The sequence below is a fragment of the Episyrphus balteatus genome, chromosome 2 (assembly GCF_945859705.1).
Source record: "Episyrphus balteatus chromosome 2, idEpiBalt1.1, whole genome shotgun sequence".
Taxonomy (NCBI): domain Eukaryota; kingdom Metazoa; phylum Arthropoda; class Insecta; order Diptera; family Syrphidae; genus Episyrphus; species Episyrphus balteatus.
The window spans coordinates 40,124,475-40,150,095 of NC_079135.1; the positions used below are offsets into that span (position 1 = coordinate 40,124,475).

A 25,621-nucleotide genomic window follows, 5' to 3' on the forward strand; every position below is an offset into this window, starting at 1 on the left:
CATAATGCAAGAAAAATGCTGTAACCTGTTGATATATGTGTATTTGTTTTGTCTGGAATGTTGTTTTCACAGTTTACAATCAGGAAAAGGAAATACGCGCAAACTTTCAATTATATTCACTGGAAAACTTCCAGGATTGAAAGCTTTATCCATATTCACTAGGGAATAACATCATTTTGTGGGTGCGATGTTTTAAGACTTAAAATAGAATACTTTTCATTCATGGATTTCAGTTCGTATTCTGTCGGTCCTCGGTCATGTTCTATTCGAGGGACATAACGAATTCGTATCTTGTGTTTTGAAAGTGATTGCTATCTATTCAATAAGCAGTGAAATGTATTAGAATGCGGCCAATCGCAATATTTGAGAGAGAAAAATAAAAGTATTGTGTTGCCAAAATTTCTATTTCATCAAGATAACAAAAGAAAGAAATACCAAATTTCCCCCTAAAATGTGTCGAATCCCCATTTTGATTCAAACCTCGGAATTTGTTAAGATTCAAATATGATTCTCGGTTTTTTGAAAAACAAAAGAGTGAAAGTGTAATCCTATCCTAACGTTCCTGCAATTCCTCCAAACAAAACAAACATCCACATTCCAAACCGCGCAATGATGGATTACAACGATTTGTCAATTTACAACCAAACCGATTTGGATGGTTCGACGGCAACGATACCCAATCGATCCTTAAACATCGACTTGCAACAACATCAGCAACAGTATCCGAAAATAATTGAAGTCGCTGCCCATTATCTCAGTTTTTACTATACCCCGGTGTTAGTTTTTGGCGGCAGTATCGGAAATATCCTTTCGGTGTTTGTGTTCTTCAAAACCAAGCTCAGAAAATTATCATCGAGTTTCTATTTGGCAGCACTGGCTGTTAGTGATACCTTCTTTTTGTTTGGCTCATTTGCATCGTGGCTGAGCTATGTGGACGTGAATGTTTATCATCGCGAGTTTGTTTGTCAGTTTTTTGTATTTTTTAGTAGCTTGTGTAGCTTCTGTTCGGTTTGGTATGTTGTGGCCTTTACTGTTGAACGGTTTATAGCTGTGATGTATCCTTTGAAGCGGCAAACTATGTGTACGGTGAGGAGGGCGAAAATGGTGCTGGCTGGGATAACATTGGTCGGATGTTTGCATTGTGCGCCGTATCTTTTGGTTTCGGTACCAAAGTATGATCCGGCGACTAATTCGTCGATATGTAATGTGCGGACTGAGTATAAGGTATACTTTTTGACTCCAAATTTGTTTTTCTTAAAAAATTTTGGACTCTTCGTAGCTAAATTATTGTTAAAGCACATTACGCCAGCTTTATGTATTTATAATAATATTCATACATTTTTTTTTTCGAAAAAAAATTAAATAGAAATTTCAAGAAATTTCAAATTTGGTGTATCAATTTCACTTATACCAACTTGCCTCTGGTTTATTATTATTTTTTTTTTTTTAATTCTTAAAATATGTAGAGCCTTTCAAAATGTAATTAAATGGATTTTATAACAATTCAAAAATATTATCATCAATGCCATAGTAATAGAACAAATTAATGTTATGGAACGAATTTTGGATATTCTCAAAAACCATTCAAAGGATTTTCACTAAAACAAATTATTATTAACGCCAAAGTTCTAGCTCTTAAAACTCGTTTTAAAGATACTTTTCTAAACAAATTTCTCCTTAAATTTAGTTTTAAGAGCTAAAATTTCGTCAAGAAATAGCGTGTAAGGATTTTTTTTTTTTTAAGACTAAATCTATCGTTAATATAATTTTTTCGATTTTTAAAAACTTTGAATTCAATATTAACAAAAAAATAATAAAGGTACACAAAATTTAAAAGGATCAACAAAATTAAAACAGAATTGAATGGATTTTTCAAATAGCCGTTTTTATGCGAAAAATTTTCGTTAAGTTTATTAAAACAAAAAATTCTTTTAAGAATATTGAAAGTTAAATTTCTTAAATAAAAACTTAAACAAATATTATAAAAGTTGTTTTTAAATTACAATTACATCTTTTTCTTAAAGGAACACAGAAAAAAAAAACAAAGTTTCAAAAATGTATTGGTTTGTTTTCAAAAATTGATTTAAAAGAAAATTAAATTATTTTAAACCAAACAAAAATTGTCTTATACTATTAAGGTTACTGAAATGCTTTTGTACAAAATTACGTTGATATCAGTTAAATCGAGAAAGTTGGAAATCAAGAAAAGTATTCTATGGTAGAGTTTGTTTACTAAACTTTTATTCTGTTCCTTTTAAAATTCGATTTATCAACAAAAATTGGTCAAGATCTTCAAAATAAGATTTTGAATCATGTCCAATCCAATCTTCAAATAAGCTTCAAATTGCTTATCCAAACACTCTACAACTATTTTTGATATAGAAACGGTAATATAATTAAATTTTTATTATATCCTTCAATTTTTGCAACTAGTGGATTTAAAGTGTTTTAAATAAAAAACTATACCTCCCGTCATCACGAAATTAAAAAAAAAAATGTCCCCTAACCTACTCAATGCTTTTATCCTTAGGCCCGAAATCGGATATATTTATAAGGAAAAATATGAACAAATTCCATTAAAATTTAATCGTGCCCAGGTGCACTCTCTGCACAATCGTGCGTTTAATTTTTAACGGATCCAATAATTTTAATTATAGGTACTTTTCAAAAAATTTTCTTTTTAAAAGAAATCAAATGATGTTTTTGTTTTTACCAGAATGAATAATTACCTCTCATGTTTCTATTTTGGTTATCGTTAGGAGAATTTTAATGTTTTCAGTGGAATAAAATGTTACGCATACGCCACAATGTCCCTTTAATATTAATTGAAGACAAATCATTTTTAAAGAAAGGTTCAAGTTAAACTTTTGTCTATATAAGGGTCATACAATAATATTTGACGAAATCTAAGCCCGTGTAGCATTATGAAACAAGTTCAATGCAGTAAATTCCTGAGTTGTTTAAGAAGAAGAACAGGTGTTTACAAATCATTTTGGTACCAGAAAACCTCGTTAAAAAAGGCAATATTATAAATCGTGTCACGAATTAAGAAGGAAGGTAGACCTGAATACTCTCGGTACAAGTAAATATAAGAACATCAGCATTCAGTTGGTCTCAGAAATGAAACATTACAAAACGGGGGCCCCGCCATTTTTTTTTTTTTTTTTTTTCTGAAAAACCGCTCTAAACTATTTAAATTAATTGGGCGTAATGCCATAAACAAGATTCAACTTTTTAAATAAAAAAATATTTTTTGAACCGTTATTAACGGTTAAGTACCTGTCATAGAACCGTTTCCTTGATTTCTTATACCTACTTTCTCGCAAAATAGTCAATCGTTAAAAAAAAAAAAAATTACACAGAAGCGTTTAAAAAACCAAAAAAAAAAACAATGTTTGGATTTTGCAGAAAAAAAATCTCAAGATTTTTTTTGAAAAATCTATATTTTGAAAATAAGCCACTGAATTTAATACAATTTTGAAAACCACTTGTTTGAAATCCCTGCTTAAATCAATATGTGAAATATTCACAATCCACATTACACAATACACATGCTTTACTTATAGTTCAAATCTAATTAATCTAAATTATTCCCTTTCCTCCGAAATCTGTAAACAAATATTTTTTCAACGGAAATAATATTATAAACTATTAAACAAATCTGAATCGATGTAAATGGAGTATTAAGCTACTTTGGATTTAAATTCAATTTTTCTGAGAACTCTTTATTCATCTTAGCACTCATATCAAGGTTCAATGGTTTTTAATATGTGTAATAAAAAAAAAATGCATGGCTGCTTCTCATATCCCTCTTTTTATATGGTTCAAGGTTTTTAAGGAATTTCCCATTTGATTGACAAAAACAAAATTTAAAAAAAATATTCCCTACAAAATTAAAATCAACTCAATCCATCAGTGAATGCTTCATGTTAACAAAATTGAAATTTTAATGTAAACAAAAATGCAGTTTTTTTTTGTATATCAAATGGATTTAACATGAAATCAGTAATCGTCAATAAAAAGAGCAACAAAAACACTAACAAGTACCTGCAAAAATACTTTTAAAAAAATCCTCCAGTTTCAAAAAAAAAAAAAAAAATTAAAAAATTGAAAGAAAATCCAATGTTTTGCTATAGGTAAAAAATGCATCAAAAGATTCAAAAGAAAAAAAAATATACAATATAATCCCCTCTTTAGAGTATTTACTATTTATGTAGAATTTTAATTTTAAATTGTCAAAAGTGGAATCGTATTTTTTATAATTATTTGGAAAAAATCAATCATTCGATATCTCTTTGAAAAAAATAGTGGTTTATCTGAGAATAAGCCAATGAGTTTATAACATTTTTATTTAAAGTTTAATTCTTAGTAATTTAAAGTACTTCTTGTTATTCATTACCGAAATTGAATTAACCATGGAACATGATTCAAAGTTTAAAAAAGATAGTAAAGAATTAAATTAAAGTCAACTATTTTGTGCAAACAAAAGCTAAGTTCTAGTATATAAATTTTTTCCTGCCTTCTGAATTAAAATATTTTTTTTTTTCAACTACCAATTATGTTCTTCAGTGTAATGCATAATGAATTGTTAGTCAGCCACATAAAACTTCATTTAAAAAAAAAATTAATACCTCCAGGGGTCCAAAAAAAAAAATTATATATTGTCTTAGAGCCCCAAAAATGTTACTTGAATTATCTTAGCGACCAACAAAAAATGATACATCAGGGGCCAAAAAACAAAAGTACTGTGAATACGTACTTTCAATTTGTTCGTATTTTCTATATCAAAGGGGCTCCCAAATATCAAAGGAGCCTACAATTAAGTCTTGCTCCGGGGCCCGGCAAATCAACGTACGCCTCTGACTCTTACTCGTATATTTTATTTTGTTAGCAAGAACTTTTTGAGAGATTTTCTTCTTTTCTTTAGGATTATCGCTGTTATCCTGCTAAAGGTGTAGGTATACAACAGACACTGATGTATTTGTATTTATAAGAAAAAGTTGTAGCTTTTTTTTTAGCATCATTAGCTATAATCCTAGAGAAGAGTGAATTAAAATTCTTAAAAAACTTATTATTATTAATTCCTTTAGGTATATAAATTAAATACTTAGAATCAAAAGAATCCTGAAAAATAAAAAGAAAATAATATTTTTTTTAGTATCCAAGAGCTATTGAAAATGAAAGGTCAACTTTTTCCAATGGAACCAGTTGACTTATTAAAAAAATAGAAACAAAATTGAACTATACCATGTTCTTAACTTTAACTGACTTATTAAATATTATAGGGAAAGTAATATGGACAAGACATCCAGAGCTATGAAAGAAATTTGTTTTTAGTTGTATAAATTTGAATATCAATTATTATTTTACTTAAGAATTAATCGGAATTTAAATCATAGCTTGTTTTTTTCTGCTTTAATTGTTAAAATTATTAAATACAAATAAGTTGAATTTATAATAGAATAAAATAAGCTCATATAAAAAACTGTTCAAATGAATTTTAGTTCACATAGGTAAATGTATCCAAAAATCAAAATCGTTAACAATTTTAAGGAATATAAATTTTTAATACCTATAACTTTTTAACAGCAAAAATAAAAAAACAGAGTTGCTAAGCCATTCTGTAGAAATTATTTTTTATCAACACCTTAAATAAAACTTCAAACATTTTTTTTTCCGGAAAACTGATTTCTCAAAAAAAAAATATTCAAAAAATAATTCGCTGAAAATTTAGATTTATATTGAGCTTATTGATATGTATTAATAATTATTAGTTATATCAGAGCTCTTGTACCTATTAAAAAATAAATGTAATTGAAAATTTTTTAATTGTTTGGGAGAAAAATAGGTTCTATGGTAATTTCTATATCCAAATATAGCAGCAATTGATTTTTTTTTTTATAAGGGAGCCGTTTTCCTAAAAGTCGTTGAAAATTGCAATAACTTCGAAAATATTATATAAGAGGTACCTACATCTTTTAATAGACTATTTTTAATAGACCGAATTCCAGAGCAAAAATAGAACAAACTCGTTCAATAGTTTTTATTGCTGAATTATGATTCCTTGGCATTAAAGTATATATCCGTCAAAAATGCTACTAAATCGGTCGGTTTAAATTTTTTTTTTTTTATAACTCGAAAACCAAGCCTAACTTTCAAAGACACGTTTCATAAATTTTCTATCAAATTACCTACGGTGTTTAAAAAATTTAAAAATTAGTTTTGACTAAAATTCTTACCTAAAATCAATAAAAAAGTAAAATAAAAAAAAAGTTGAAAAATTGAGAATTTTCTATGTACGTCGAAACTTTGTACTAATAAAATATAGTAGAGGTACAATTCTTTTTTTTTTTTTTTTTTTTTTGTTAAGAAACGACTTTAAAAAAATAAAGCTTTTTCTTTATTTTTACTTTTTAAATTGAAAGCAACATTTTTAAATTCGATAAAAGGTTATAATTGGTTAGTTTTGGATTTTCAAAGTATGACAAAAAAATTTTAATTGCATCCTTATTACCTTGTGTGCAACTTTATGTACATATGTGTGTCTTATAAATACGGATAGATTGGGTTGACCGGTTGACATTATTAGTCTATTGTATAAAAGGAACTCTTTAACTATTCTAAACGGCCTTAAATAACAAAATGTAAAAGAGGCATATAAATGTAATGGAAAATGTTTCTAATAACCAGTTAAAGGTATTAAAATTTGGTTTGATTTCAGATAAGCTACAGCTCTGTAGGATCTGTTGATTTAAAAACCTAAATGAGGTTCCATTATAAAATGCTATTCCATAGAACTAAAAGAATTCACAAGAAAAACAAATTGAATTTGAACTGGATTTAATAATTTAATCTCCAACAATGTGCATTGAATATTTCTCTGCTTGACATATTAAATTGGACATTGAAATGTCTGTAATTGAAACAAAAATATTAAATTAATTAGAATCCTTTTGACATGACGTGCAATTATCAATAATTACCCATTTGTGAAGCCAAACAAAAAAAAATATTAAATTGATGCCTGTTAGAGTCATTTTCGATATATATACTAGTATAGATAAATAGATACAAAATAAATTGATTTTCAAACTTTAATTCAAACATGACACTCAATGTTATATGTTATGTCAGTGTTAAATTTTACATATTAAAGGATTTTGTGTAATTTTTCAGGGCTAATTTTATAATCAAATCTCTTCATTGTTTAAAATATTTAGTTACAGCTGCTATAAAACGGTTTAATTTTTAATGCATGATTTTGATTTGACATATTAAAACAAAATGTTCACCAAAGATCTTAGCAGTTTTAATAAAACAAGTTATAGGTAACATTTCGAAAAAAGAAATATTTGTGTTTTTTAAAAAACAAGTAAAAACGTTACTTTCAGCACCCACCCTTTCCTCGTCAAGTTAGGTGCTTTAATTTTTTTTGTGGGCAACATTAAATTGACACAAGTGAAAATACGAGTACGCCAAATTTTTTTTTCGAAACAAGTCTGAATCAAAAGTATATTTTGATGTTTTTTAAATTGAATGATTGACTATTATATTGCTGAAATCATAAAAAAAAAATAAAATTATTATTTTAATTGGCAGTAGGCTACCACCTACTGATTTTTGTTAATCATTTTTCCTTTTCTATCTATAATTACAGGTAAGAAATTTTAATTTTTCTTTTTGTATCCATATTTTTTTTTTTTTTTTATTTATAAGACATTTTAAATTTATTTCTCTCGTGCGACACAGCCTACACATAACCTTGATGTCTTTTTCTTCTTGTTTTATGAATCATCTGATAAGATATTAAGAAAAAAAAAACAAACGCCTTTAAGAGAATTATATGCAAAAATTCAAAAAATCAGACATTTGTCATCTTTACAACTGGGAGAAGAAGCTTTTGATATTTTTCTATTTTTAAATTAGTGGTGTTATCCTTATAAACATTGGCTTACAAAATAATCAAAATCGCTCCTCTTTTTTCGCCTTTTGCTACTTTGGCTCGTTAAGATTATCACCTTAAAAATAAAATGCACGACTGGGTCGCACGTACTTGCTCTTGTAGTTCAAAGCATCTTTATCTTAAATATCTATTGGAAATTTAAGATTTTGTGAAGAAAAAAAAAAAATAAAAACAAAAAAAAAATCGAAAGTTAAAAAAATTCAATTTTTTAAAAATTTTTTGAAAAACTTTTTTTTTTAATTTTTTTTTACATTTAACACTTCAATACCTATGATGTCTGTAAATTTTGAAAAAATTGACTTATGCTTTGATGAAATATATGAACTCAAAAAACATGTCAATTTTTGAAAAACGGCAACGCCATATTTCCGCTCTTGGCATTTTTTGAGAAAAACTAAAAACGCAGTTTTGTTGGAATCAATAAGAGTACTGCGCACACCAAATTTAAACGAAATCGTTAGAGCCGTTTTCGAGAAATTTGAAATACCTCGAAAACGTTATATGGGAGATATGCGTTAAATTAGAGATATTAAAAAAATAAAAAAAAAGGACCTAGTGAATTACGTAAAAATCATCTGTACCAAGTTTCAAGCAAATCCATCCACCCGTTTAGGCCCTAGCTCGATGTACAGATGGACGCACAGACGCACAGACGCACAGACGCACAGACGCACAGACGCACACACGCACAGACCGACGGACGGCATGACGAAAACCACTTTTTTGATCTTCTCCATCATCGTAATGTTGGTTTTGATTAAAACCTCGATTTTTTTTTTCTACACGAAACCAATACTTGCCCTATAGAGCAAGTAAAAATGAAATAAGATAATCATTATAATACTCACTTTTTTTAATGTTATCCTTCCAAAATATATAAATACATTTATTTGTTTCGTGTGTCTTTTCATTCATGCGATCTTATACAAATAACGATGTAAAAAATATAGTACGTAAATCTCCTGTACACCTCTGAAAAAAAAAAAAATAAAATCTTCTCATCAAAAAAGAAATGTGAAAATTCGCAAAAGAATTTGCCAACTTTTGCTTTTAATTTGGGAATGAGTAGAGTAGAAATATACGTTCAACTCATAGATAAATCTTGATTTTATTCTATTTTTGAAATCTTGCGAATTAATCCTAAGTTTTATTTGCAGATAAGAATTTACTCGTTGTACATTGAACTTTTTTATTTATTTTATTATTTTTTGTAAATTTGCCCTGCGATGTCATGTTCCATAGTTAAACAAAAATAACTTCAAAGGGATACATTCTTTAAAGGAAATTTAGCACCCCCAAACGAAAAAAGATTTTTTCCTTAGTGTCGCATTTTGGCACAGATTACTAATATGCATATTTTGTGAATATTCATTGGTATTTGTGTTGTATATATAATTTTTTTGAAGTTAAAAATATATGAAAAAAATTTGGTTACTCATACGCCCTAGTGAACCTATGAAATTGAAGTTTTAGTTAGTACTTAACTCTAGATATTTCATTGAACTCCTAATTCATACATACATTTAAAAAACAACTTTTTTTAATGTTATAGAACTATTTTCTGAGAAAAAATAAAATTTCTTTTTTTTTATTTTATTAACATCTTGAATAATTTTTGTATCCTTCCCAAAAATATATGAATAGATTAACTTAATTGTATGGGATATCAATTTTAACGCCTTCATGAATTACGGTCTAAAAATATAGACAATCTTCTGCTTATCTTAGAAATGTAATAAAAACACAAAAATCTTTTGATCAAAAAAGAAATATAAAAATTCCCAAAAGGATTTGATACTTTTTTATTTGGGGAATGAAGAAGTAGATAATACACACAACTGATATATGCATTCACCTTGGTGCTATTTTTTTATTTGAAGTTTCTTACAAATGTGAATTTATAGTATTTTTATTTCAATATTATCAATTGCTGGTTGGCAAAAAAGCACTTTTTTTATGCAAGCTAGTTTAAATGTTATTAATTAAAACAAGTTATTCTTCTGATTTTTGTTCAAAATGTTTGGTTATTACACAGAATTTTTCTTTTTAATGTTTAATGGTTAAAAAACCCAAGTATTAGAAATTTTGTGAGAGTTTAGAATACTAATTGTGTCCATTATTCTAAGAAATTGTTCAGAAAATCAGATTTAAGATTAAACTACCAATTGACAAAGAACTCTGTGTCTCAAATTTTGTTTTTGAGAAAAATAAAACTAGAATTTAGTTTAAAATTCAACTTCAATTTTAAGTGGAAAGGAACATGAAAAAAATTCATAACGAGGTAATTTTTTTTTTCATTGAAATAATTTTTTTTCAACTTACAATACTGTGATAATTAAATACTTTATAAAATCTTTATTTATCTTAAAAATATATCTTTTCTAATCTCACAATAAGATTTACATTATAACGCTCGTTCTTTTTTTATCCTTCCATTTCATATAAATAGATATAATTTTTTGTCATATAACACGATTTCATACTAATTTCGATGTAAAAATAAACATAGTTAATCCTCGTTATATCTCTAGAGAAAATCTTTTGATCAAATAAAGAATGTGAAAATTCCCTAAAGGATTTGCCACCTTTTGTATTTGTTTTCTATTTTTGAAGTTCTATAGAAATATGAATAAGTCCTATTTTTTGCATTGGAAGATATACAGTTACTGATTGTATACAACAACAAAAATACATACACATTGAATAAAAATTGCAATTAAGAATATGAAATTAAAGTTTGTTAATTTTTTCAAGTTACGTATACGCCCTAGTGAATTTATAAAAGTGCTAACAAACAATTTTTTTAATGTCTGAACTGTTTTCTAAAAAATAATTTAAATGGTTATTTTTAAATAAGATTGTGTTTTTGTTCTTTAAAGCTATCCAGGCTTTTATAATATTTCAAACAAATAATTGGTTGTTTATATTAAAAGAACGCTTTTCATCGTTTTTAATATTGCTGCTATAATTAGAAAAAAATATGCCAATTAAAGAAAAAATAACAACAAAATTTAAAACAAGAATTTAAGTTGAAAAAATAAAATATTACAACGTTTAAAAAAATTGAATATTTGATTTTTCGTTGAGTTTTTTTATTTTCATTTATATATTGAATTCAAAGCCGAAGTCAGACAATAATCTATGTTTTTGAAATTTTTTCCGACTTCAGATTTGTATTCAGTATATCAAAATCTATTAGAAAAATTAAACCAAAAATTACATATCCAATTTTCTTTCTTAATAGTTTATTAAATATCGAAAATGTACATCTTTACAAAAATGGTTAAATTCTTATAATTTATCCATTGAATATAATGAATATGTATCAAAGTAGAAGAATTATATAAAAAAGTGTGTACACATGTACACGCGACTGAAGTTATACTTCTCATTCAGTAAATGTAATTGAATTTCATTTGACATTTTTAATTTCTTTTATTAAATTAATTAATCCACACTTCGTTTTTTTACATTTTTATCAAGTGAACAATAAATTAATTCTTTCATCCTCCTTGCGTCCATGTAGCTTTCAATTTATTCTGTGAAATTTACTCATGTTGTGCGGTTCAGAACGTACGGTATATGCTTAACGAAAGTAAATGAATTGCGCATAAAATGTGCGATATGGTAATTTTATGAGAATTGTGTGTACTTCAGCACTAGTAGTAGCAATATGGAACTTACAGGGTTGCTACAAAGCTCAAAAGTGAGCTGAGCTCAGCTCACAGCTCAGCTTAAATTTTGAGCTATGTACCATAGCTCAGCTCATTTGAGCTGAGCTGAAAGTGAGCTGAGCTGAAGGTTGAGCTGAGCTGTTGGGTGAGCTGAGCTGTCGGTGAGGTGAGCTGAGCTGTTGGGTGAGCTAAGGTAAAGTGAGCTGAGCTGAGCTGTGATGGGTGAGAGGATACATTGATTTTTATTTGGAAAGTATAATGAAATATGAAGATATTTTAAAATTTTATAAAACACCATAGCTTAAGATGTTTGGTTCTAGTTATTAATGGAATTATTTTAACACATGGATATTTTTATAAATAAAACAGATAATTTTTCGTGATCTTTTCTCTTGGTTTTTTTAATAGTTAATATATTTCTATTTTTTTAGTAAAATATTTAATTTTTTATCATAAAAAAAAAATTCCGGTACAATCCGGTTTTCGACTTTTTTCAAAATTCCGAGAAAATCGCGTTTGAAAGTTGGGGTAAAATTATTTTTCGAAAAATCCCCGAATCTTTGAACGCTCCTGGAAGCTAAAGCGCTTGAGAGCAATTTTTGGGAGTGATGCCAAATGATAGCTTGTGTCATGGGCCTACGCTTTGCACATTGTCAGATTTTTAAAAAATCGCTTTCCACTTTAAACCGCCACATCATGCCTATTTTTTCAGAATCGTGCCTATTTTTTTTTTTACTTTTAAGTTCTCCCGGTTTGAGAACGCGTGGACCTGCAGGGATGGGAGTTGTACCCAAATGGGATGGGAGTTGTACCCAAATGTTTTTTGGCATCAACAAATTTTTTTTCATTTTCTTTAAAATTCCGAGATATAGGCATTGGAAGTTGGGGGCACTCACTTTCAGCTCAGCTCAAATGAGCTAAGATATGGTACCTAGGGAGCTGAGCTAAAATGTGAGCTTTTTGCAACCCTGGCAACTTGCCACATGCAACTTGCCACATGTAACTTGCCACATGCAACTTGCCACACGCAACTTGGAACATGTAACTTGCCACATGCAGCTCGCCACATGCAACTTGCCACACGCAACTTGCCACATGCAACTTGAAACAAACAACTTGCCACATGCAACTTGCCACATGCAACTTGCCACATTACCCATGTAACTTGCAACGTGTTGTGTGTTTTATGTTTGCCGTACTGCGGCGTACTGCATTTTTAAATACTAAAGTACTGCCTACTCTAAAGGTGAAACGACAGCCCTGCTACCCAGGGTGATCGCGTCATAATCCCTTTGAAATTCTTGTCAAAAAGTAAATTTTCATACCCACCCTCCCATAAGAAGTATAACTTCAAAAAACTCAGACTTTAGTTATGTATTATTACACTGGTTAACAAAATTAGACTTTTGCCGGAACAAAAATATACTTTTCTGAAGGTTTTCGGTGTGCTGAACTCGAATCCGTAGTCAGAAAAAATTAATCAGCTCCCGTCTTTGAAATATTACCGTTATAAAATCCTAGTTCGGACTACTTCGGACCTTATTCTTTTATACAGGGTGTCCGGTAGAAAATGGATAAGTCTGAAATGACGGATAGGTGCACTTTTGACTGTTCTGAAACCGAATAGAAAAAGTTTCTATCGCAACCAGTTTAGAAAATATTAGCTATTTTTTGTTCAGTGTACTTTAAATTTCATCATCTTACGTTTTCTTTAACCACAACCACGAATGAATGAATTTTATAAATTTCTTATTTTTATAATTTTCTAAAATAATTGGCTCACTACATACGAAGTTAAAAGTTTTTATAACAGTTGCATCTTATACGCAGACAAGAACTTGTCTTGTTTTTTTTTTCGTTAAAGTTGTTTTTTTTATAGATTTTAATTCATTAAATTTTTATTTTAACACTTTCAGTGGCTGGTTTTATACAGAAAATTATATTCAAGTCATTATTTTTTTTTTTTTTTAAGAAAAGAACACCCACGTACCTATAACCTAATGCAATATAATTGCAATATGATATGATTGCTTACGTAATGAAGTTGCACGTGAAAATTTCATTTATTTTTTTATCATTTTATACTTTATTGACCTTTTTATGAAGGAGACTTTTTGCAGTTCAATCATTAATTTTTTGTATGTTACGTATACACCACAGTGCACTCTGGAATTCATGAAATTGTATTTTTAGATTTCGAAGAATGCTAATATGTATTTCCAAGACTAATTTTTTGAATTATATTTTTAATCGAAAATAATAAAAAAAAAATATAATTGAGTAAGCAAAAGCCATAGCCGTATTTAGGGGGGGGGGGGGGTTTGGGTGTTTAACCCCCCCCCGAAATTTTTTTTCAGAAAATCAAAAGATACCTATATTATAAACATATACAAGTCTAATATATGCAGCACTAAATAATTTGTTTTTGTATTTTAGTGATTTGATTACCTATACGAAAATCTCCCTTAAAATCACTACCAATTTTGCATCGTTGCAGAAGCTGTCGATGAAGTTTGTATAAAGGAAAACAAAAATTGTTTGGTCCATTACAAAGAGTTTTTATCTCTTTGACCATTTCCTTAAGCACTATGTTAACACCTTAAAATGCTCTTTTAAGAACCCTTTAAATACCACAAGTACTTATGCAGGGTTTTTGGTGCCGAGACTAAACTATGCTTTTTCAAAGGGTTTCGGTGGCCGAACTCGAAATATTACCCTTAAATCTATTTAAATCTTTCAGACATCTTTTCTACTGTCCAAGATATCTTCAGTTGCTTATTACCCACTTTTGTTCTATGTTAACCTTAAATCCAGTATGTAAGCGAAAATAAATGTATCGATTTTTTCAGAGACTGTAGTACCTACCAACGCCAGGAAATAACCTCGAAAACTGGTAAAAAGCGGGATTTTCGATTTTCTAACGGGAATATCTCAAAAACGCGATGTGATAGAATTTTTCTGAGTTCGGATTTGAGCTCAGCATATAAAAAACCTTTAGAAAAGTATATCTTGTCTTTCTGTAACAAAAACCTTGTTGGCCATACTCAAAATAAAAAAAATGCAATTATACTTTTGCAATGGAAGAAAAACTTGTTTTTATTTCTAAAAATTATAAGAGAAAGTAACGGGACATTTTGTTCTTCTCAATATTCTTGTTTTTTGATCCCCTTTAATAAAAAAAATAGTAGGGTGTCGCTGCAATACGCGGTTTTATATAAATAGCATTTTTATATGGTGCGATTATACTTTTGCAAAGCACTGTATTTACAACATTTCGTTATTCTTTTGTTTCAAATTATAAAATTAAACAATTTCAGTTTATTGTTAAATATCAAAGTGAAGTATAACACTGGTCAACAAAATTAAACTTCTTTTTTGTTACAGAAACCAGGGTATACTCTTCTATAGGTTTTTTGTGTGCTGAGCTCGAAACCGAAGTCAGAAAAATTCGATCACATCAAGTTTTTGAGATATTCCCGTTAGAAAATCGAAAATGCCGCTTTTTACCAGTTTTCAGGGTTATTTTTTAGCGTTTACTTATTCTTTTTTAAATTGAATTTGTAACAGTTTCTAAAAGTTTTGTCTCTCTAAATCCGTTTAAATCTTTTAAATATCTATTTTCTTCCTCGAGAAATCATAACTTGAAATCAAAGTGCTTGGGGCTTCGCTTTCAAATTTTGACACAATTCTGTTAGAAACTGTTACAAATTTAATTTAAAAAAAAATAAGTAAACGCTGAAAAATAACTTTGAAAACTGGTAAAAATCGGCATTTTCAATTTTCTATCGGGAATATCTCAAAAACTTGATGTGATCGAATTTTTCTGACTTCGGTTTCGAGCTCGTGATGTGATAGAATTTTTCTGACTTCGGATTCGAGCTCAGCCTGTAGAAAAGTATACCCTGGTTTCTGTAACAAAAACCTTGTTGACCAGTGTAATTAGCTCATGTCAAACAACTTGGATTATTTAAAATTTTGGTTTTTAAGTATTGCTAATTTCATTTAGAACTCAATAGATAGAATGTACCTGTCAATTTTCTGCTACAAAATTTCAGTGCAAGAAAAAGTACACTTTTCAATGTTTTATATATTAAATTGTTCCAAATTTTTTTTTTTATAAAGCCTTAGATTGGTTAAAATTTCTTTCTTAAAAAAAATTTTCTTGCTCGCTAACACTCGCAATTTATATCAACCAACTTATCACTCTTTGTACCTACAAAACTAGAGATGCCGCTGAATATTCGGCCATTTTTAAATTACGTTTACCGTAAGCAGGGCTTTTTTTAAACTTTTAACTACGAATTCCTCTCCTAAAAATACTTAAAAAGGATATTGGCAAATTTTCGCTTCTACACAGTTCAAATGACTATTTGATTTAGCGGGATTTAGAATCGACTGCAGTTACATATAGTTGATACAAAGTATTGTGATTTCTAAAAAAAAATTTGTTTGGTCTGAGCTAACCCCCCCCGAAATGAAATCCTAGCTACGGCTATGGCAAAAGCTTAAAACTACAACGTGGAATAAATTTATTTAGAATTTAAAAAAATATGTCCCATACATTTTCTTTCAAAATAGCTTAGCTTAAAGATTACTCGTTATTTTTGTTCCTCCAACTCTCTAAAACAACTTCTTGAACGTACTATAAAAACGAACCTTACGTCAATTTAAAAACCGCCGTAAAGCATACAGTTTTTTTCTTGTCTCAAAAACGGCTTTCATAATTTAATTAAACTTGAAAGTTATATAAAAATAAATTCATAAGGACACGAAATTTATTTTTCTTTTGTTTTCTAAACAAAAAATCTTCAAATATGCTATGAATAGAAGCTATTACTTTCGTATTTTCGAAAATTCGGTTTCCTCTATTTATAAACAAGCCCAAACTGCTGATGTGTCATTATAAATAGTTTGTAACTTCCATATAAAACAAAAAAAAACTATCAAAAACAAATAAAACTTTGGTAACTTTTCTGTGTACAAATAAATCTCAAAAAAAAAGTTTTCTACTTGTTAGCCTTAGAAAAAAAAATTATGACACAAAAGTTTTCTATGAAACTCGAATGTATTTTTGCCATCAATCTGAGTGTCTCATTAATTTAGTGTTAGTTAGTGCTGTGTTAACTTAAGCGTTAACAACTTTTTCGTAATTGCAATGGAATCTGAGCATAAACTAAATAGTTTTAGAAGCTATCAATAAACTTTTAGTTGCATATTCGTTTTAACAAAAAAAAAATGGTTGTACGAATGCACTAGACCAAATGAAAAAATTTCGATCCAATTACAGCTGTTTTCGCTGTTAAAAGTCCATTTCATTATTTTCTTTTTCCTGGTAAATGGAAGGTGCTTTTTTGCTTCGATGTTGTGACTATAAGACAATGAATGTGTTTTTTTATGGAATACGTTGACGTTGAACGAAATTTTATCAATTGATTTATTTCTGATTTAAAAAAATGTAATTGCATGTATTGAGGCACATGTTGTAACTTATACCTTCACGTGTTCAGTTCATACGTGAAAAATGTAACTACCCTTGTACTAGGTTGCCCACGTAAAAACAACCTCACACAAAAATCAGACTATGGCATTGATTTATAAATTAATAAATCTATAAAGTGTTTATTTTGTCTGAAGGTGCCTCCAATTTAAAGGTTTTTAAAATTAAATAAGGCTTTTTCAACACAAAGTAAGTCCTTTACTCCAAAAATTATATTTATCCTTACGCAGAGCTGATGCTACTGGTTTTCAAATTTAAATTAGATTTCAAAAAATATAATTGTTTTTTTTTTTTTTTTTTTTTTTTTGAATTGTTATGTCATCGGTCTGCGTGGAATAGACACGTTTAGTAAATATTTTCTTCAAAATAATTTTTTTTCCATGCCAACGATAGGAATATTGGTGTTTTTTTTTTTGTTTAAATAAAAAATAACGAAAACACAAAACAGAATGATACCTACCGAAACAAATGTTATTTATATTTGCTGATTCAGGATATACGTTATACGAGCATTTGCGACGCACGATTGGGAATTCGTTAGCATTGGCTACTTATTAAAACAAATAACATCAAGGTGAGCCTAGCAACGCTGTTTTTTAAAATTCATTAAAAAATCATAATTTGGTTTGGGAATTTAAAAAAAAAACGCTTGCCTTATCGTTTAGAACAGACGTACTGAACCTTTTTTTGAGGGGGCATGAATAAGTTTTTTTAATATGGCGTTTTTGGACTTTTCTTTGAAAGATTTTTATCTTTGGGGGCTAATGATACAAGTCTCTTAGTTTTTTCTTTTTCGGGTGAGCATCTTGTTAGAGATCGAGATTTTAGGTGCGGCCCGCAGGCCGCACTTTGAGTATAACTGGTTTAGAATATAAATTTCCATTTTAATAAAATGCACAAATCGGTTAAACGTACTTGCTCTTATAATAAAGGTTGCTTAGAATATTGGAACTATTAATGCAAAGATTCATTTTTTAACTAACCTTTTATAATTAATTTAATAGAAACTAAAATAAAACAAAATTTTTAATTTGGAATAACTAAAACATCTTTTTATACATCTTTTTTATATATGTATAGTTTTGACAAAATTGGATTTTTTTTAATACAATCAAAAACTTACTTTTCTTCCTTCCATCACGCTGTTGTCCATTTTTTTGTATGACAATTTATAAAACATTTTATATCATCGGAAAGCTTATCACTTCATCTTTAATTTTATAACTTAAACATATCTGGACGACGACGTCGCGACGCCTAGAAAAACAATTACAATTTTAAAGCCAACCATGACGAAATTAAAACTAAGATTACAGTTATTAATTCACTGTTGATTGGTCGTGGCAAATGATCTCTACAGTCGTTTTGAGGTATTTTTGTACTTTTTGAATTTATGATGTGCAGCTCGAAGTGGACGTATCGTAGGTATATCAAATAAAAGGTTATATTACCAGAATACAAATAAATACGAAACAAAATTTCTACGTGCTCTAGGTAAAAAAGTTGCATATATAAAGTTTTGACACTTTTTACCGATATCTCCAAATTCTGAATATGATATTTTGCAAATATAGTTTAGCATATAATCTATCTACTGCGTAAATTTAATCTATCTATCTATCAAAATAAAGAAGTTATTAAAAAAAAGGTTGACAATGGTCAAATAATTTGGCGTAAATGAAAAATAGTTTTTTCCCGTCTTTCAGTCAAATATCAAATATCGCGTCTTTTCAGTCAGTATCAAATATCAAATAAATAAAAAACCGGCCAAAAGAGCTAAGAAAGTAGATTTTTCAAAAAATCATACTTCGAAATTTAGAGCCTTATACAAAACATCCATATTAGATGTCCATTTTTTTTTAAATTATCTTTTTATTGCTATCTTTCAAATTGTGGAAAACATTTCCATACTTATATATTAACAGTTTTTCGAAGGTCTTTTTCATTTTTTTGTGTTAGAAAACCGTCCATAACCTGGTTTTGAAATTTTCTAGAGTTTGTTCACTACCTTACCATTTTTTTAATTAAATTTGTCTATCGATTCAAAAATTAACTCTCTACAACCTACCGTTTAGAAAATAATTTTTTTTTTTACTTTCCTTTTTCATCCCTTTTTAATGATCGAATTATTTATTCACGTTTAGGTTATAATTTTTCAAATAATAGTATAGGTATACCTATTTAATTTTGAATCGCAATCTATACCAAACTGCTTACAATCTCAGGCGTAACGGGAGAAAATTTCGTCGTTTTTCGTGATACAGCGGGGTTATCACGTCAAATGAATAAGAGACAGACTTAAAAATTCTTCGAACAAGAAAAAAAAAAAAATATAACCACCACTGGTGTTGGCCTTTGACATGGTTTAACTCAAAACTGGGAGGGATATTTTTGTTTTCTGATATCAAATTCTTTAGGTTGAACCTTTAAGTGTAAGGTAATGTACTCCTGATCTTCATCTAAAGTAACTATAGCAACATTACCATACCTATGCATCCATATTAAATTATTCTGTCTTCAAATAAAACCCCTTGTTCCATTCCAATTAAGGGTCTTCTTTTTTAAATGGATGTATCTTCATCATCATCCAGTATAGGTTACAGCATGCGTCGACCTCGACATTATTTTTTGAATAAAAATTATATTTTGTCATTTATGATTATGTTTTTCGTTGTTGAGTTTCTCGTCTTCTCAAATTTCATCCAAGTTCAAATCGTTTCTTAAACCAAAAACCATGTTATGGTAAAAACATCTGCAAAAGTTATGTCAATAAATTTCTTTTATTTATTTCTAACCCTTAATGAAGTTGCCCCAAGCTATTCCATGGAAAAAACACAGCATAAACTCTCTTTTTTTTTCTGTTTTTATCATTTCCATCATTTATATTTTAAAGTCTTCCTTTAAAAAAAAAAAAAAAACTTTTAAAAAAGTACGAAAAGAGAAAAGATAACTTCGAATCGCTCTTCCTTTTAATTTTAATTTCCCTTTATCCACCCAACCCATCGGCATCGGGGTTCTTATACGAAAAAAAAAAAATTAATTTATCTCTTCCCTCCAGGAGCCAAATAACAATTTTCCATTGAATGCATGTGACCCGGAAGTTATCTGTCCAGTTAAGACAGATTTATCAATTTCCTTTCAAAAAATACCTTATTCTTTTTAATTTGAAAATTCTGATAAAAAAAAAAAAAAAAAAAAAAAAAACAATTTGTATACATAATTATGTTGAAATTGAAAAAAGGATTCTGGGTTGAATCAAATTTGTTTTTCAAAGCTAAAACTATTTTAATATTGGTTTTTGAGGAGAGTTCAACCCTGACAAAAACCAGAACTTCATTATTTTGTTAAGGAAAAATTTCATCTGAAAAAAAAAAATAATCCTTTTCCTAAAAGGGTCAAAAAAAAATTATTACTATGCAGCTAAGTTGCACGTTCAGTGGGAAATGACCTTAATAATCACTTTATAGCTCTCCTTTTAAACTGGTTGGTTGGTAGTTATAATGAAGGGTTGATTTTCAAGCAATTTTCTAGACTTGCATTTCATTTCCCTTGTTGTTTGGGTTTCATTATCAAGGCAATAGGTAAGGTTGCCTCTAGTTTATACTCAAATTTCCCAACTGCAATCAAAGCAGTATCAAAGGACGATGAGTTCTTGCAAAAAAATGTTTATCTTCTTTCTAGGTCATAATTCCTTTCTGAAACGAGAGATAGTTCTTCTTCGCAGCTTTTTTTTTTGCAGTTTTACAATCGCAAAAAAAAAAAAACGAAATAACAACTTCCATTGAACTTCGCATGATGTTAACTGAGAATTTGAAAGAGATGTAGGTTTCAATATTCGCTGGAATGTTTGTTCTTTGCCAGGTATTTTATGACTTTGGGTGATTTCGTACTAAGGGAAAAATTCTTTGTCAACCTACTTCGATAAAAAAGAAGTACAAATGGTAGGTACTGGCATTTAGATTTCAAGTTCAACATTGTTGCACCAATAGAATGGAATAGAAACCAAAACATTCTATAATGTTGCCATAAAAGTGAATACAAACTAGGTTGAAAATATGTATAATTTAAATACGACATGATTGGAACTTATACTAACGAGCGATTTATGGAACATTTTTTTTAAACCGCTTCAAGCTATGTATGAAATTCATATCCCGAGAATTCCCAGGTAAATAGAATACTTTCCTTTTACATTGAGAAAGTTTATATTGCTGTTAGATTTTATGGCAAGGAGCATCGTTATGCATGAGCTTCGGGCTTCAAATTTGTGTAATTAATACATCCTAAAGGCATATTTCTTGTGCTAGCTGTGCTTTGTGGTATTTTACTTAGTGAAGGAGGTTGAAATTCTTTTCTTGATATCACAGATTGAACTATTAAAAGATTAAAAGATGAAGGACACTTTGCCATTTTGTTATGGTAAAATGTACCTACACAGAATTTGTCTGCCTTATCTTCTACGCATAGAACAAAGCAGAGTCCATTTATCCAACAATCAATAACATACCTTCCATCCATTAAGTTTCGGTAGGTTTAGGTTTATTGAAAGTATAAGGATTAAGTCTTATTTTTTCAGGACTTAGAAGTGCTTGAAGTTGAAGCGGTTCAACAAAGGAGAATTAGTAAAAATGTGTTTGGATGTTGATCCAAATGTTTACCACATACGAGATGTATGTTGTTGCGTGCGTAGTCTAATTAATATGGAGTTAACATAACGATGCGAAAGTCTGAAGCGATTTCTTTCAAACTTGTTTGTTAATATTTTTATGTGATTCAATTGAAATTATTTTCATAGGACCAAAACTAACTGTAATAGTCAAAATATAAAAAGTTATTTCTGTAAAAGTTTACTCTAACGATTTTAAGAATACTAGCGAAACTTTGCTTTTTTAACGAAAAATCTGTTTTTTGAAAATTCTTCTCTTTTTTTTTGGAAGCTGGACAGACGGATTTTTGTAATAATTTTTTTTTGAAAAATAACCGTGCCTGTCATATACGTAAATGATTGATTAAGAAGTTGTCTTGTCGTCTTTTTCCTTTCTGTATGTCTTATTTTTTTTTTAACACATAAAAAAACATGTCAATAAAATTGATCAATTTCAGATATTTCTCGTTATATTTAAATTCCAATCTCTAAATTAATTTAAAGGCTTACAAAACTTCATAAGACTCAAGTAGTACTTTGTAAGTGTTTTTCGGTAACGGTACCTCACATAGAACTTTTTTTATCTGATTTTCTCCCAAACGCATTTTTTTGAGAATAGCACTTATGTATGTATATAATTTTTATACATCGTCACCTGAATGCAAGAACCAGCTAACTTGATTTTTTTGTATCCTTCTTTGGTGAATGGATTTTCTTTAACTGCAATAAGGAAATAACTAATTTTCCGAAACTAGTGTTATCAAAGCATCGTTTTTTCAATATTTTCGAACAGATAATTACGGTTTGCAAATTTTCTCAAATCTACGAAAATCAAGTGACGTTATATCAAAAATTAAGCTTTGAAAAAAGTAATTTTTGGATTTTCAAAAAAAAAAATTGATTTTTTTTTTTGAAAAATCATATTTTCGGAAATGGGACATTTAATTTTTTTGGACTTTTGGTCTCAGATGTTGACTTTGCTTCAAAATGGCATAGGTACCAACTTTATTTAATTTTTTTTTATTATTTACTTAAAAAAAAAAACGCTGTAGGAATTGAAAAAAAAAATTAATGTAATTTTTGTATTAAAATTAAATTAAAAATATTCTCTTATAAATTTTTACACAAAAGACTTAAACATTTGAAAAATTATTTTTAAATACTCTTTTTTTAATTCTAATAATTTTTTCACAATCAGTGTAAAATATTGCTTACACTTTCCAATTTATTTAGTCTATAAAGTGGTTCTAGTTAAATAAAGTGAATTACAAATAAATTCACCTTAATTCAATTTGCCATATCTATTACATTTTTGGTTCAAAGAATCAGATTGTTGAAAATTTCATACAAAAAGTATTAAAATATCTATTCACAGAATTAGAATTCATTCTCATTGGAATAGAAGCTGCATAATTTAAAATACAAATTGAGTCTAAATTTCAACAAAACTTTAGTTTTACCATTACCAAATAAATAAATCAAAAGTACCTAAGAAATTTTTCTTCAAAGTAGTATTAAATTGTCAAAGTGAAAAATATTTCAAAAATTCATCCCACGAAGAAACGTAAGTTAATTTTGTCGTCCTTAGGCATCACATCCTGATGATGCCCATATAATATAGTCGACGACAAATCCAACACAAAAAGAAATCAATCACACTCACTTTGAGACATTTGATGTCAAAAAGAAATGCAAGACCAGAATTTATTATTTGTAATTTAATTTATCCTCTCGTGCATAAAATGTGTCTTCATCTTTTTAGTGAAGTAGGTACTTATGCAAAAGACATGAGAAAAATAAGGAAGAAAAAAAAAATAAGATAAAAAATGAAAAACGGAATGTACCTACTTTCTATATCTATCAAGTGACAGTAAAGGCTATATGTATAGTATTCGTATTCGAAGATTTATATTCATTCCATTAGCGTCAAGGCCTTGTCCAATCACATTTATCTAACCTCACCTCCTACTCGTAAGGAATCCTAGAATCTGATTTTAATTAAGTTCATTCTTGGTGTCAGTTTAATTTATTTCATGTGATATCCTTATTTTGTTGAGATTGCTGAAATGATTTGAATTAAAAATAATGATTTTGAAGAAGCTCTTAAAAAAAAGAGGATTCTTTTTGTTATATAAAGCATTAGTAGAATGTTTGAAAACTATTTTAAAAAAAATGAAAAATCTGGTTTTGATAACTTTGATGCTTTCTATTATTTTCGATAGTTACTTTAACGAGTCCAAACGAAAGACACGAAATGTTTAAATTTTACTTCTGCACATTTGTTACTAACATAATAAAAAAATTGAATGGGAAAATAAAGAAAATAAAATAATGATGGAAACTTAAGACAGCCAGTAGTTACAAATTTTCCAAAAATTAAAAATATATTAATACATATTAGGTATGTTATCAAAAATTGCTGGCGAATAACTGGTCTGCAAGGAAATCCTCCTTTAAATAAAACTATACTTTTTCTAAAGGATTTTTGTATGCTGATTCCGAATCCGAAGTCAGAACTGATCTAGCAGGTCACGTTTCTTAGATATTCCCGTTAGAAAATCCCATTTTTTTGCTGTTTTCGAAGAAATATTTTGGCATAATGTAATATTTTTCAATTAAAATTGTTACAGTTTATAAAAGAACTTATTTTTTTCTTTCAGATTCAGTTTCAATCTTCTCAATATCTCTTTTCTTCTCCGAGATATCTTAATTTAAGTAAGTTTATTAGGTTTGGCATATGTTATCATAACAAAAACTGATCTCTAAAAATTAATATAGCTTTCTCCCTAGAACAAAAAAATACTTTTCTAATGGACTTTAGTGTGATGATTTTGAATCCGAACTCAAAAAATTTCGGTCAGCTCTGGTTTGTGAGATAAAGTAGTTTTAATTGAGATTTTTTAAGAAAAAACTTGATTTTGTGATACTTTAATGCGAATATCTTAAAATCCTCACGTGATAGAATTTTTTTGACTTCCGATTCTAACTCAGCACATCAAAATCTATAAGAAAAGTATACTTTTGTTTCTTGGAGAAACAAATCTGAAGCTTTAGAAGGCAGTTTATCGAATGGTTTATTACAAATAAGATATTTCTAAACAGATAAATAGTATATAAAATTACAAAACACGTAAAAATTTGATTAAATGTATTTTATTATGGCTTTCTTTACATATTTGACTTTTTAAATATAATCGGCGTTGATATTTTACATTTTCCTTAATTAAGGTGTTTTTGTTCATGTTGGATTTAATAAAAAGTAAAGGATTTCGATATTTCTGCTTTTTTTATAAATCAGTATTTTAAAATATGAGTAAACATTAATGTAAAAGGACATATTTGGTGTCAATCGATAATTACGAAGAATAAGTCCTCCAAATTTGAGCTCAATGCTACAAATAGTTTTAATTTTGCACGAGTTCAAATAAATCTAAAAGGTTGATTTTTTAGAAACTACCCACATTTTTCAAAAATCATTTTTATAAAAATGGTACCTGATAGAATTTTTCTGAAACCAGATTTAGATTCAGGAAAGTCTAATCTTTCATAATATCAAAAAAATTATTTGAAGGAGAAAAAAAAAGTTAAATTTTGCAGACCAGTGAGTTAATTGACTTTTAAAACTTCATTGAGTTACAACTCATAAGTAGATTCAATTTGAATACACACAGATAGCTAGTGTCAATATAAAAAAAAAATGAACATGAAGTTAAGGTTTATTTAAAAAAAAATATGGCTCTATGCGTTCTGAGAAAATTCAATTTAAATTTGAATATTTTTTTAATATGCATAATCAATGATTGAATGTATGGAAATACAATTTTTAAAATGAAACACATAAT

General features: G+C 28.4%; 1 protein-coding gene across 5 annotated transcripts in view; it reads left to right on the top strand.

Annotated features, from left to right (window-relative positions):
- Positions 1-226: 226 nt before the first annotated feature.
- Positions 227-25,621, top strand: part of LOC129908897 (neuropeptides capa receptor) — an 82,463-nt gene continuing 57,068 nt past the window's right edge. For 3 of the 5 annotated variants that reach the window (XR_008771361.1, XR_008771362.1, XM_055985716.1), the window contains exon 1: positions 227-1,224. Coding sequence is in view for 3 of the 5 variants with exons in the window: in XM_055985716.1 (XP_055841691.1) it covers positions 610-1,224 (615 nt within the window). In the remaining 2 variants the exon portion in view is untranslated. The remainder of the gene's footprint in view (positions 1,225-25,621) is intronic. The other 2 variants (XM_055985719.1, XM_055985717.1) reach the window with 1 other exon arrangement.